The sequence below is a fragment of the Dromiciops gliroides genome, chromosome 2 (genome assembly GCF_019393635.1).
Source record: "Dromiciops gliroides isolate mDroGli1 chromosome 2, mDroGli1.pri, whole genome shotgun sequence".
Classification (NCBI taxonomy): Eukaryota; Metazoa; Chordata; class Mammalia; order Microbiotheria; family Microbiotheriidae; genus Dromiciops; species Dromiciops gliroides.
Genome location: NC_057862.1, coordinates 483782167 through 483795440, shown reverse-complemented (window position 1 = coordinate 483795440; position 13274 = coordinate 483782167). Strand labels below are relative to the sequence as shown.

Genomic DNA, 13274 nt, shown 5'->3' with positions numbered 1-13274 from the left:
TGGTTTTGATCTGAGGCAACTGAGCAGAGAGTAAGAAGGGCCCCAGCCTCCCCCACCCCAAACTCTCCTCTCTTCAAATGCCCTCAATCATAATAAGCTCTTAATTTAGATCTCTTCACTCAGTGTGGTGTACCTGACAGACTAGAATGACCTCCCCATCCTATCCCTCTACCTTCTACTAGCCTGGGCCCATATTTTCCACTTCTCTGACTTTGGGATCCTTACCCAGTCATTGTTACCCCTTTCCCCTGCAAGGATGCTAGATCTAACCTCTCTATACCACAGGCCTTTCTAGCTCTGGCAAAGAATAAACTATAATGTGGCAGGAACTAGAGGGCAGGATTTTATACTATTGAACTGATATATGTCTTTAATGAAAGAGATATGAGGAATGAGAGTGGCAGGAGTAGCACCAAGAGATGGCGACACTTTCCATGAGGCTGACTCAGCCTTAATTAGGTGTGTAGAGGCAAAAGCCTTTTCTTTTCGATGACATGTAGTTCAGCTTATTCAGAGAACCTGACAGGGAGTAACTGAATTGTGGCTACTTGGAGAAACTGTTGCAAGAATGATGAATCTATTCCACTTTGTTTCTTCCTTTTGTTTTATTTTGGTGACTCACTGTATTGTTCATAACAGCTACTTTGCTGATCATGGAGGTCCCTCAAGGAGGGGCCCTCCTCTCTTCTCCTTCTAGACTATTTTTCTTGGTGATCTTATTAGATCTCTTGCTTTCAATTTTCATCTCTATTTCAATTTATCATTATCTATTAAGATGATTCTCAGATCTGCTTGTCCAGCTCTAGCTTATCTCCTGATTTTATGTCAGGCCAACAACTGCCTATTAGAAACCTCCAACTGGACAGCCTGTAGACATTTAAAATTCAACATGTCAAAACTGAACTCATAGTCTTCCTATATCTTAGTGCCTTCCCTCCAAGATTGCCTTCAATTAATCTTATATATATCTTGTTTCTACATAGTTGTTTGCCTGTTATTTCCCCTGTTATACTGTGAGCTCTTTGAGAGCAAGGACTTTGCATCCCCAGAGCTTAGCACAGTGTCTGGAATATTGTAGGCACTAAATAAATGCTTGTTTACTAACTGACTTTTAAAGCTTACTCAATGGCTACTGACATGTTTAAACAAAGATTTACTAAATAAAGATAATTTTATTTGCATCCTGAATTTTTGATTTGTTACAGACAGTTTGATGTAGGGGTAGGAAGCTATAAATAATCATTATACCAAAATTTAATTGGCACAGATAATACTTTCCTGGCTTGGCAATCAACAGATAGTCTAGAAGATGAGAGCATTTTTTTCTGCAATAGTACTTTTTTCCAGTTACATGTAAAGATAGTTTTGAACATTCATTTTTGTACATTTTTGAGTTCCAATTTTTTCTCCCCCTCTCCTTTTCTTCCCCCCTCCCCAAGATAGCAAGCAATATGATATAGCTTGTATATGTACAATCAAGCAATACAATATAGCTTGTATATGTACAATCATGTTAAACATATTTCCACATTAGTAATGTTGTGAAAGAAGAATCAGAACAAAAGGGAAAAAACCACAAGAAAGAAAAACAAAAAACCCCAAACAAATAAAGTGAAAATAGTATGCTTCAATCTGCATTCAGATTCCATATGGAGAGCATTTTCCACCATGAGTCTTTTGGAATTGTCTTGGATCATTGTATTGCTGATAAGAGCTAAGTCTATCACAGTTGATCATCACACAATGTTGCTGTTACTGTGTACAATGTCCTCCTGGTTTTACTTACTTCACTCAGCATCAGTTCATGTAAGCCTTTCCAGATTTTTTTGAAATATGATTGCTCATCATTTCTTTTTTAAAAAGTATTTTATTATATTCCAGTTACATATAAGGATAGTTTTCAATATTTGTTTTCACAGGATTTTTAGTTCCAAATTTTTTTTCTCCCACCCTCCCTTCCCTCCCTCTTCCCCAAGACGGAAAGCAGTCTGATATAGGTTGTACATGTACAATCACATTAAACATATTTCTACATTAGTCATCTTGTGAAAGAAGAATCAGAGCACAAGGGGAAAACCTCAAACAAGAAGGGAAAAAAAACCAGTGCAAAAGTAGAAACAGTATGGTTCAATCTGCATTTATAATTCACAGGTTTGTTTTTTTTTTTCTGGATGTTGGGAACATTTTCTATCATGAGTTCTTTGAAACTGTTTTGGATCTTTGCACTGCTGAGAAGAGCCAAGTCTATGCCCATTGTTCATCATACAATGTTTCTGTTACTGTGTACAATGTTCTCCTGGTTCTGTTCCTCTCAGTCAGCATCAGTTCATGTAAATCCTTCCAGGTTTTTCTGAACTCCTGCTCATGGTTTCTTATAGCACAATAGTATTCCATTACATTCATATACCACAACTTGTTTAGCCATTCCCCTATTGATGGGCATTCCCTCTATTTCAACTTCTTTGCCGCCACAAAGAGAGCTGCTATAAATATTTTTGTACATGTGGGTCCTTTTCCCTTTTCAATGGTCTTTTTGGGATACAGACCTAGGAGTGGTACTGCTGGGTCAAAGGGTATAAACAGTTTTATAGCCTAGAATGGTTAGATTACTTCACAGTTCTACCAACAATGCATTAGTGTCCCAATTTTCTCATGTCTTCTCCAAAATTTATCATTTTCCTTTTTTCTCATATTAGTCAATATGATAGGTATGAGATGGTACCTCAGAGTTGTTTTAATTTCTATTTCTCTAATCAATAGTGACTTAGAACATATGACTAAAGATAGCTTTGACTTCTTCATCAGAAAACTTGTTCATATCCTTTGGCAATTTCTCATTTGGGGAATGAGTCATATTCATACAAATTTGATTCACTTCTCTATATATTTGAGAAAGGAGGCCTCTATCAGAAACATTGGCTGTAAAACTGTTTTCCAGCTTTTGGCTTTTCTTATAATCTTGGTTGCATTGGTTTTGCTTGTGCAAAACCTTTTTAACTTGATGTAATCAAAATGATTCATTTTGCATTTCATAATGTTCTGTATATCTTGTTTAGTCATAAATTCTTCCCTTCTCTGACAGGCAAATTATTCCTTCTTCTCCTAATTTGTCTATGGTACCACCCTTTATGTTTAAATCATGTACCCATTTTTAACTTATTTTGGTATATGATGTGAGATATTGATTTATGCCTAGTTTCTGCCATACTGTTTTCCAGTTTTCCCAAGCAGTTTTTGCCAAGTAGTGAGTTCATATCCCAGAAGCTACAGTCATTGGGTTTATTAAAGAGTAGATTACTATTCAGTACTGTGTCTTGTGTGCCTAACCTATTTCACTGATCCACCACTCTATTTCTTAGCCAGTACCAAAGAGTTTTGATGATTGCTACTTTATAATATAGTTTCATATCTGGTACAGCTAGGGCACCTTCCTCTGAATTTTTTCTCATTAATTTCCTTGATATTCTTGTCCTTTTCTTCCAGAAGAATTTTGTTATTACTTTTTCTAGATCTTTAAGTTTTTGATAGTTTGACTAGTATGGCACTGAATAAGTAAATTAGTTTAGGTAGAATTGCCATTTTTATTGTATTAGCTAAGCCTATCCATGAGCAATTCATATTTTTCTGGTTGTTTAGATCAGATTTTATTTGTGTGAAAAGCGTTTTATAATTGTGTTCATATAGTTCCTGAGTTTGTCTTGCCAGTAGACTCCCAAATATTTTATATTGTCTACAATTATTTTAAATGGAATTTCTCTTTCTATCTCTTGCTGCTTGGATCTGTTGGTTAATTGTATTAATGCTGATTTTTTTTGTGGGTTTATTTTATATTCTGAAACTTTCCTAAAGTCGTTAATTGTTTCAAGTAGTTTTTTAGTTGATTCTCTAGGATTTTATCAGTATACCATCATATCATCTGCAAAGAGTGATAGTTTTGTTTTCTCCTTGCCTATTCTAATTCCTTCAATTTATTTTTCTTCTTATTGCTAAAGCTAACATTTCTAGTATGATATTGAATAATAGTGGTGATTATAGACATCCTTCTTTCACCCTAACCTTATTGGGAATGCTTCTAACTTATCCCCATTACATAAAATGTTTCCTTATGGCTTTAGATAGATACTGCTTAGAATTTTAAGGAAAGTTCCATTTATTCCTATGTTCTCTAGTGTTTTGAATAGGAATGTTACTGTATTTTGTCAAAAGTTTTTTCTGGATCTATTGAGATAATCATATGATTTCCATTAGTTTTGCTATTGATGTTGATTATGTTGATAGTTTTCCTAATATTGAATCAGCCCTATATTCCTGGCACAAATCTCACTTGATCATAAGTATTATCCTGGTGATAAATTGCTGCAATCTTTTTGCTAAGATTTTATTTTAAAATTTTTGCATCAATATTTATAAGGGAAATTGGTCTATAATTTTATTTCTCTGTTTTGGCTTTTCCTGGTTTGGGTATCAGCACCATATTTGTTTCATAAAAGGAATTTGGTAGACCCCCTTCATCACCTATTTTTTCAAATAGCTCATATGGTATTGGAATTAATTATTCTTTAAATGTTTGATAGAATTCACTTGTAAATCCATCTGGTCCTGGAGATTTTTTTCTTAGAAGTTGGGCTTGTTCAATTTCTTTTTCTAAAATAGGTTTATTCAAGTATTTTATTTCCTCTTCTGTTAATCTGGGCAATTTCTATTTTTGTAAATATTCATCCATTTCATTTATGTTACCAGATTTATTGGCATACAGTTGGGCAACGTGGCTCCTAATTATTGCTTTAATTTCCTCTTCATTAATGGTAAATTCACCCTTTTGATTTTTGATACTGGTGATTTGGTTTTCTTCTTTCTTTTTAAAAATAAAATTAATCAAAGGTTTATCTATTTTATTGTTTTCTTAATAAAACCAACTCTGTTTTTTATTAATTCTATAGTTTTCTTACTTTCAATTTTATTAATATCTCCTTTGATTTTCAGAATTTCTAATTTGTATTTAATTGGGGGTATTTATTTTGTTCTTTTTCTAGCTTTTTTTAGTTGCATGTCCAGGTTATTGATCTCCTCTTTCTCTATTTTATTAATGTAAGCATTTAGAGATCATTTAGAGAAAATATCCCCTAAGAACTGCTTTGGCTGCATCTTATAAATTTCGGTTTGTTGTCTCATTATTGACATTTTCTTTTATGAAATTATTCATTGTTTCTAAGATTTGTTGTTTGACCTACTTATTCTTTAGGAAAATATTATTTAGTTTCCTATTAATTTCTAGTTTAGCTTTGGCTGCATCCCATAAATTTTGGTTTGTTGTCTCATTATTGTAATTTTCTTTGATGAAATTATTGATTATTTCTAAGATTCATTGTTTGACCTACTCATTCTTTGGGAAAATATTACTTAGTTTCCCATTAATTTCTTTTCTTTTCTTTCTTTCTTTTTTTTTGTGTGGGGCAATGAGGGTTAAGTGACTTGCCCAGGGTCACACAGCTAGTAAGTATTAAGTGTCTGAGGTCGGATTTGAACTCAGGTACTCCTGACTCCAGGGCCGGTGCTCTATCCACTGCACCACCTAGCTGCCCCGACTATGAATATTTTATACTCTAATACATGGTCAGGTTTTGTGCAGGTGCTAGATACTGCTGAGAAAAATGTATATTCCTTTCTATCCCCATTCAATTTTCTTGAGGTCTATCATAGCTAACTTTTCTAAAATTCCATTCACTTCCTTAACTTCTTTCTTATTTATTTTGTGGTTAGATTTATCTAGTTCTGAGAGGGGGAGGTTGCGGTCTTCCACTAGTATAGTTTTGCTGTCTATTTCTTCCTATAACTCATTTAACTTCTCCTGTAAGAATTTGGATGCTATACAAATATTCTGATAAAAAACAGAACTGCTTATAAATTCTTACCTTTCCTTATGATAATTTAATTCTAGGACATAAGCAACAATAACTACTACTATTTTGGATATGATTTGGATCAACAAGGAGGAACTGTGCTGAAGTAGAAATGATTGGAACCTTGTAGGAAAGTGACAATACATCTTAGAATTCATAAGAGATTAAAGCTGGGCATAATCTAATTTTCACCCCATATTTAGGGAGGTCAGATTTCAAAGGGTTTAAGAAATAGTTATTTCAAAATTTGAGTTCTAAATTCCCTCTTTCCTGCCCCTCCTTCTCCTTGACAAGGCAAGCAATTTGATATCAATTATACATGTGAAGCCATGCAAAGCATATTTCCATATTAGTCATATTGTAAAAGAAAACAGACACAAATATAAGAAAAATAAAGTTTAAAAAAGTATGCTTCAATTTGCATTCTCTCTCTAATGGTGGATAGCATTTTTTTTCAGCATACATCCTTTGGAATCGTTTTAAATCATTGTCTCGAACAGAGTAGCTAAATCTTTAACAGTTGATCATCCTTACAATGTTGCTGTTACTATACATAGTGTTTTCCTGGTTCTGCTTATTTCAGTTCGCATGAGTTCACATAAGTCTTTCCAGGTTTTCTGAAATCATCTTGCTAATCATTTCTTATGGTACTATAGTATTCCAACACAAGCATATATACCACCATAGTTCAACCATTCCCTCCAAATCTCTTAATATTGAGAGACCTCAAACTGGAATCAGAAAGACTTGATTTCAAATCCAACTTTTGACACTTACTAGCTGTGTGACCCTGGGCAAGTCATTTAACTTGTGTCTGCCTCATCTGGTAAATGGGGATAATATTAACAGCTACCTTCTTGGGTTGTTGTGAGGATAAAATGAAGTAATATTTGTTTAGCAGTTTGCAAACCTAAAAATGCTAGTGATGATGATGATATTTGGTTCTAAAGGAGAGATCTAGCAGTTCTGGGTGTAAGTTACAGAGGCAGACTTCTATTTAAAGCAAAGAAGCCATAGGATCAAAGATATAGAGTTGGAAGATACTTTAGAGGTCATCTAGTCCATCTCCCTTATCCTACAATAATTACCTGAGGTGGAGATAGGTTAAGTAATGGCCCAAGGACATACAGGTAGTAAGTGGAAGAGCCAGTTTTTTAATCCAGATTCTCTAACTCCAAATCTGAAGATCTTTCCCTGGAACCATACCACTTAATAGTGGAACTGCCTTTCTCAGGAGATCATGGATTATTACTTCTCACTGGAGATAGGTATGTTGTAGATAGTATTCTTGTTTAAGAACTTACTGGACAGTATTCTTCAGGTCACTTCCAAATCTGAGAGGCAGGGTTGTGCAATGTAACGAATCAGAAGATCTGTGTCCAAATTTGGTCTCATGCTGGTCACTTGTGTGACCTTGGAGAAATCATTTAATCTCCCTGGTCCTCAGTTTTCTCATTGGTCTAAATGTCCTCTGAGGTGCCACCTGAGGGGAAAGATAACCACTCTAGCTGAAGTGGCAAGGTAGCCTAAGATCAACCCACTGCCAGCATCCCGACCACAACTTATATTGCTTATGTAAATAGCCCAGAACCCTGAACATAAGAGCCTTGAGAATCACAGTGCCCAGAAGACCACTGGACTGGCTTCCAGCCTGGGCTCCAAGGCCATCATTGAAAGGAATAATCATTATGGAGAAGGGACCCAATTTTCCTCCCATTACTCATACCAACTGTTGACTAACTGCAACCATTAGCCAGGTAAGGCCAAGAAATGGCAGCAATCTCCAGCCCCTAGACCACTGGTCCCTATTCTAACCCAATTCCTGAAGCTATCATCCTAGGAAGCAACTTTTGTGAAGACATGATTTGGCATCTGCTACTGAAGGGGTGAGGTGCAGGGGTCCTTGCATCCTCATTAATTATAACTCCTGAAGAGCTGGAAAATAAAATTCTCACCGCCAAAGTCCTTGGCATTGTCAACTGGTTCATCATCAGAGATGGGATTATCACTGGAATTACTCTAAGGACCATATGACTTGCAGATGAAACCTGTGTGTTGTCTTTCCCTATCTGAATGAGTTCCTTGAGAACAGGAACTGTCTTGCCTTTCTATTTGTTTCTCTACTGCTTAGGATAGTACATAGTAAGATAGTGCTTGATAAATGCTATTCATTCATAAGTCTAGGATCCTATGATTCTCCCACCCCGACTTGGTTGTTATTCAGTCATGTCTCAGTCTTCATGACTCTTTGGGGTTTTCTTTGGGGAATGGTTTGCCATTTCCTTCTGCAAGGAACATGGGGTAAATAGGGTTAAATGACTTGCCCAGGGTCACACAACTAGTCAGTGTTTGAGGCTGCCTTTGAACTCAGGTCTGACTCCAGGCCTGGTCCTCTATCCACTGGGCCACCTAACTGATTCTGACTGTCCACATTAAAATACAGAAACTTTACTGTTCTCTTCTTTTAAAACACATTTGAGCTCCATCGGCCCATCGTTATTCTTCTTAAAGGAAAGAGATACATTCCTAAAGGAGAGTTCAGATAACTGAAATCAGCACAATCTGGTATCCCCTCTAGGAACAAGGAGGCAGCCAGCAAACCAGAACTAGGAGGGGTCACACAAGCCGCAGCTGAGACTGGAGGGGCGGGGCCTGGGAAGCGAGGTCGCGCAGGGGGAGGGGCAGTCCGAGAAGGGGCGGGGCGGAGCACGGCAGGCCAGGCCGGGAAGTGATGGCGGCTGATGGAGACTGGCAGGATTTCTATGAGTTCCAGGAGCCGGCCCGGGGCCGCCTGGACCAGGAGAACCGTAACGCCGGGGCCAGGGCGCTTGACGACGAGGGAGGCGTCGGCTTCTCGGCGCTGGCGTGCGGCCTGGAGGAGAAGCTGAGCCTGTGTTTCCGCCCCTCCAGTCCGGACGCGGAGTCTCCGAGGGTGGCGGTGAGGCCAATCACCGAGCGGAGCCTCCTGCAGGAGGACGAGTGAGTGCAGCCGCGGTCGGGCTCGGGGAAGCGGCGGGCGGGCACCTCTCCCTCCTCCCCGTTTTAGGCCCCTGTCCGCGACACCGTGTCCGGCTCTCCCACACTCCCTCTGCTGCTCCCCAAATGAGAGACTTGCAGCCCCTTCCTCCCACTCCCCCCGCTCCCATCGAGTCCCCGCCTTTTCTCCCCTCCCAAACCACGTCTTCCTTCCCAGACCACGCCTCCCTCTCGCTCCTTGCCTAGACCACGCCTTTCTCAGGCTCCACCCACCTCCTGTCAGTTCCCCCTCCGTTGTTCCCTCCAGGCCCCTGGGTCAGATAGAATCTTTTCACTACTAGGTTCTCAAATCTCCTGCCCTTTCCTTCTCTTGAATCTCTAACATTCTCTTTCTGTGCGTTTTTCGTATACTGAAATCCCTGCTCTTCCCAATGCTACATATCAGGGGTTCATGGTAAAAGGGAGAAATTAATCGGGACTTGATAAAAATGCTTTGACAGAGTTATGTGCAGACATATATCTCTATCATGGGAAGTAATCAGGACTTGATTTGAATGTCTGGATATAATGGTGTATTTTTTTTCAGTCGATTTCAGTCATGTCTGGCTCTTAGTAATCCCATTTGGGGTTTTTGTGGAAAAGATACAGGAGTAGTTTGCCATTTCCTTCTCTAGCTAATTTTACAGATGAAGAAACTGAGGCAAACAGGTCTTAAGTGACTTGCTCAGGGTCACACAGCTGGTAGTCAGTGTCTGAGACTGGATTTGAACTCAGATCTTCCTGATTCCAGGCCCAGCACTCTATCCACTGCGCTACCTAGTTGTCCATAGGTATATAAATATGTTTGTGTGTGTGTGTGTGTGTGTGTGTGTGTGTGTACACACACACGTAAACCATGGGGGTAGGAAATAGCTAACCTGGAGACTCAGAAGACCTGTGTTCAAGTCCTGCCTCTGACACATATTGGCTGTATCACCCTGGACACACAATTATTTGAGACTATGAGTGGCAGAAGGTTTGCTGACCTGAATTGATAGAAGGAGTTTCCTCACTGGGGAGGATCCCTCTACTAATGAAATCACAGGTCTAGTTCCTGTACATACATATACATATCTATATCTTTCTATCATTGGTAAAATGGAGTACCACAGGTATGGTTATCCATACAATTTAGCTAATAATATTGGTATTATCCTGACTTTATGGAAGAGGTACATACACACACATATATGTACATGTTATTAAGCATTTATTAAGTGCCTACTATGTGCCAGACACAATGCAAAGACTCAGAAAAGAGGCAAAAGATAGTCCCTGTCCCCAAGGAGCTTACAATTTAATGGGGGAGAAAACATGCAAACGGATCTATACAAAGCAAGCTCTATATGGGATAAATAGGAAATAATAAATGAAGGAAAACACTGGAATTAAGAGGGGGGAGGGTTAGAGAAGGCTTCCTGGTGAGGGCAATCCCTGTACCATTTCTGGTCATAAAGTATTAAGTAATTCATAGTTTTTGAAAACTGCCTGGGAGCTGGGAGGTTTAATGACTAATCAATAACCAGTATGATGGTCAAATCCTGAACACTGGTATTATCAACTCCCTCTTTTCAAAATACTATGTTTCCTTTGTTTATACTACAACCTACATACATATATTCATAATACACATAAAAGCATATGCATACTCATCCATGCTTTTAGCTTAATGCCTTACACAAAATAAGTACTTAAGAAATAAATGCTTCTCTGAGTATATGTTTGTGGGATGAGTATGTGTGTGTATCTTTCACAACAGTTCTACTCCGATGCCTTTTCATGTGATGAAGACCACCTAATTCATCCATCAAATAGCTGTATAGTTACTATTTTCAATTCACACACAGTTGACTAGTTTTTTAAGGCTTCTTGGGGGAAAAGTTCAATCGGTCCAATTAAGTTACAAGGCTTCTACTTACTACCCCAGACCTTGTTTCTTTTCTTTCTTTCTTTCTTTCTTTTTTTCAAGGACCAGCTTAAATTCTTACAGGTTTCTCCCTGGAAGGTTGACCACAAAGTAATAATGTTTTTTGTTATTGCTCAAAGAACTCATGAAACAATCTACTAAAGCCTGTAGGGGTTGTGGGTTTATTGTGGTTTATTGTGGTAGGGTAGTTGGTTAGTCAGCCAATAAACATTTGTGTCTACACTATTGTTTTGTTGTTGTTTGTCCTTTGTTCTCAAAGAGGACCATGACATCAGGGTGATGTCCTGATTTGTACTGAATTGGATTAAAGTGAAGGAGGGCTGTGCAAGGTCATCAGCTTCAGTCTCTCTTCCAGAGCCCTCTGAGTCCAATGGCAAGATATATATATCAGGACGATTGGAGATGACCCAGATGTTTAAGGCAATTGGAGTTAAGTGATTTGCCCAGGGTCACACAATTAGTAAGTGTCTGAGGTGAGATTTGAACTCAGGTCCTCCTGATTCCAGAACCAGTGCTTTATCTACTGTGCCACCTAGCTGCCCTCTACACTGTGCTAAGTACTAGAGATATAAAAAACTGTAAAAGACAGTTCCTGCTCTCATGGAGTTCACAGTGTAATGGGGGAGTACAACAATGTACATACAAGAAAAATTGGAAATAAACAGTAGAGAGAAAGTACTAGCTTTAAGGGGAATTCTTGTAGGAGGTGGAGTAAAAGAGGGAGAGAATTCAAGGCATGAGAGGACAGCCAATAAAACTGTTTGGAGTTAGGAGGTGGAGGATTTTGTGTAAGAAACAGTAATGAGACTAGTGATATTGGATTGAAAAATATGTGGGAGTGAGTAAAGTGTAAAAGACTAGCTGGAGGGAAGCAGGTTATGAAGAACTTTGAATGGCAAACAGGATTATATGTTTGATCCTGGAGGTTATAGGAAACCACTGGTGACATGGTTGGACCTGTAATTTAGGGAAATTACTTTGGTGGCTAAATGAAGGCTGTACCGTAGTAGGGAGAAACTTGTGCCTGGGAGTCCAATCAGCAGGCTATTTCAGTGGTCGAGGCATGCTGTGATGAGTGCCTGCACCAGGGTAGTGACAGAGTCAGACAAGAGAAGGGGGTATATGGAAGAGATATTATAAAGGTAGAATCAACAAGACTTGGCAACAGATTGGATATGGAGTTTAAGAGATAGAGAAGAGTCAAAGGATGACCCTTCTTATTTTTTAAAGTCAACAGTATTTAATTTTTTTCCAATTACATGTACAGATAGTTTTCAACATTCATTTTTGTAAGATTTTGAATTCCAAATTTGTTTCCCCCTCTCCTTTCCCTTCCCCCTCCCCAAGACAGCAAATAATCCGATATAGGTTATATAAGTACAATCATGTTAAAAATATTTGCACATTAGTCATGTTGTGAAAGAAGAATCAGAACAAAAGAAAAATCACAAGAAAGAAAAAAACGAACAAAAAATCAAATAAGGTGAAAATGGTATGCTTTGATCTGTATTCAGACTCCATAGTTCTTTCTTTGGATGTGGAGAGCATTTTCCATTATGAGTCCTTTGGAATTGTCTTGGATCAATGTATTCCTGAGAAAAACTAAGTCTTTCATAGTCGATCATTGCACAATGTTGCTGTTATTGTATACAATGTTCAAGGATGACACTTCTTAACCTGGGTGATTGGGGGATGGTAGTGCCCTCAACAGTAAGAGGTAAATTGGGAAGGGGAAGAATTTGAGAGGGAAGGATAATTCAGTTTTGGACATGTTAAATTTGAGATGTCTATGGGAGGGGCAGCTAGGTGGCGCAGTGGATAGAGCACTGGCCCTGAATTCAGGAGGACCTGAGTTCAAATCTGGCCTCAGACACTTAACACTTACTAGCTGTGTGACCCTGGGCAAGTCACTTAACCCCAATTGCCTCACTTTAAAAAAAAAAAAAGAGATGTCTATGGGACATCCAGTCAAGGGGAGCTTGGAGACTCAGATCAAGGTCAGCAGAGAGGTTAGGGCTGGATAAGTAAATTTGTGAATCATCCACATAGAGATGATAATTGAATCCATGGGAACTGATGAGATCACCAAATAACCTAGTAAAAAGTGAGAAGAGAAGAGGGCCTGAGGATAAAGCTCTGGGGGATGCTCACTTTTAGTGGGTATGATGTGGATGAAGAGCCACTAAAGGAGATTGAGTATGAGAGGTCAAATAGGTGGGAGGAAAATAAGGAGAGAACAATATCAAGAAAACCTAGAGAGAAGAGAAAATCAAGGGTAATCAACAATGTCAGAGGCTTCAGTGAGGTTAAGAAGGATAAGGATTGAGAAAAAAAATTAGATTTGACAGTTAAGACATTGTTAAATAATTTTGAAGAGAGACATTTTGGTTGAATGATAAAGTTGAAAGCCAGATTGTAGAGAGTTAAGAAGA

The 13274-nt window shown here is 38.4% G+C and overlaps 1 protein-coding gene across 3 annotated transcripts in view; it reads left to right on the top strand.

Moving 5' to 3' along the window:
• The first annotated feature begins 8601 nt into the window (after positions 1-8601).
• FEZ2 (fasciculation and elongation protein zeta 2) overlaps positions 8602-13274 on the top strand; it is a 74697-nt gene continuing 70024 nt past the window's right edge. For all 3 annotated transcript variants that reach the window (XM_043988737.1, XM_043988739.1, XM_043988736.1), the window contains exon 1: positions 8602-8879. In XM_043988737.1, the coding sequence (XP_043844672.1) occupies positions 8632-8879 (248 nt within the window). In that variant the 5' untranslated portion in view covers positions 8602-8631. The remainder of the gene's footprint in view (positions 8880-13274) is intronic.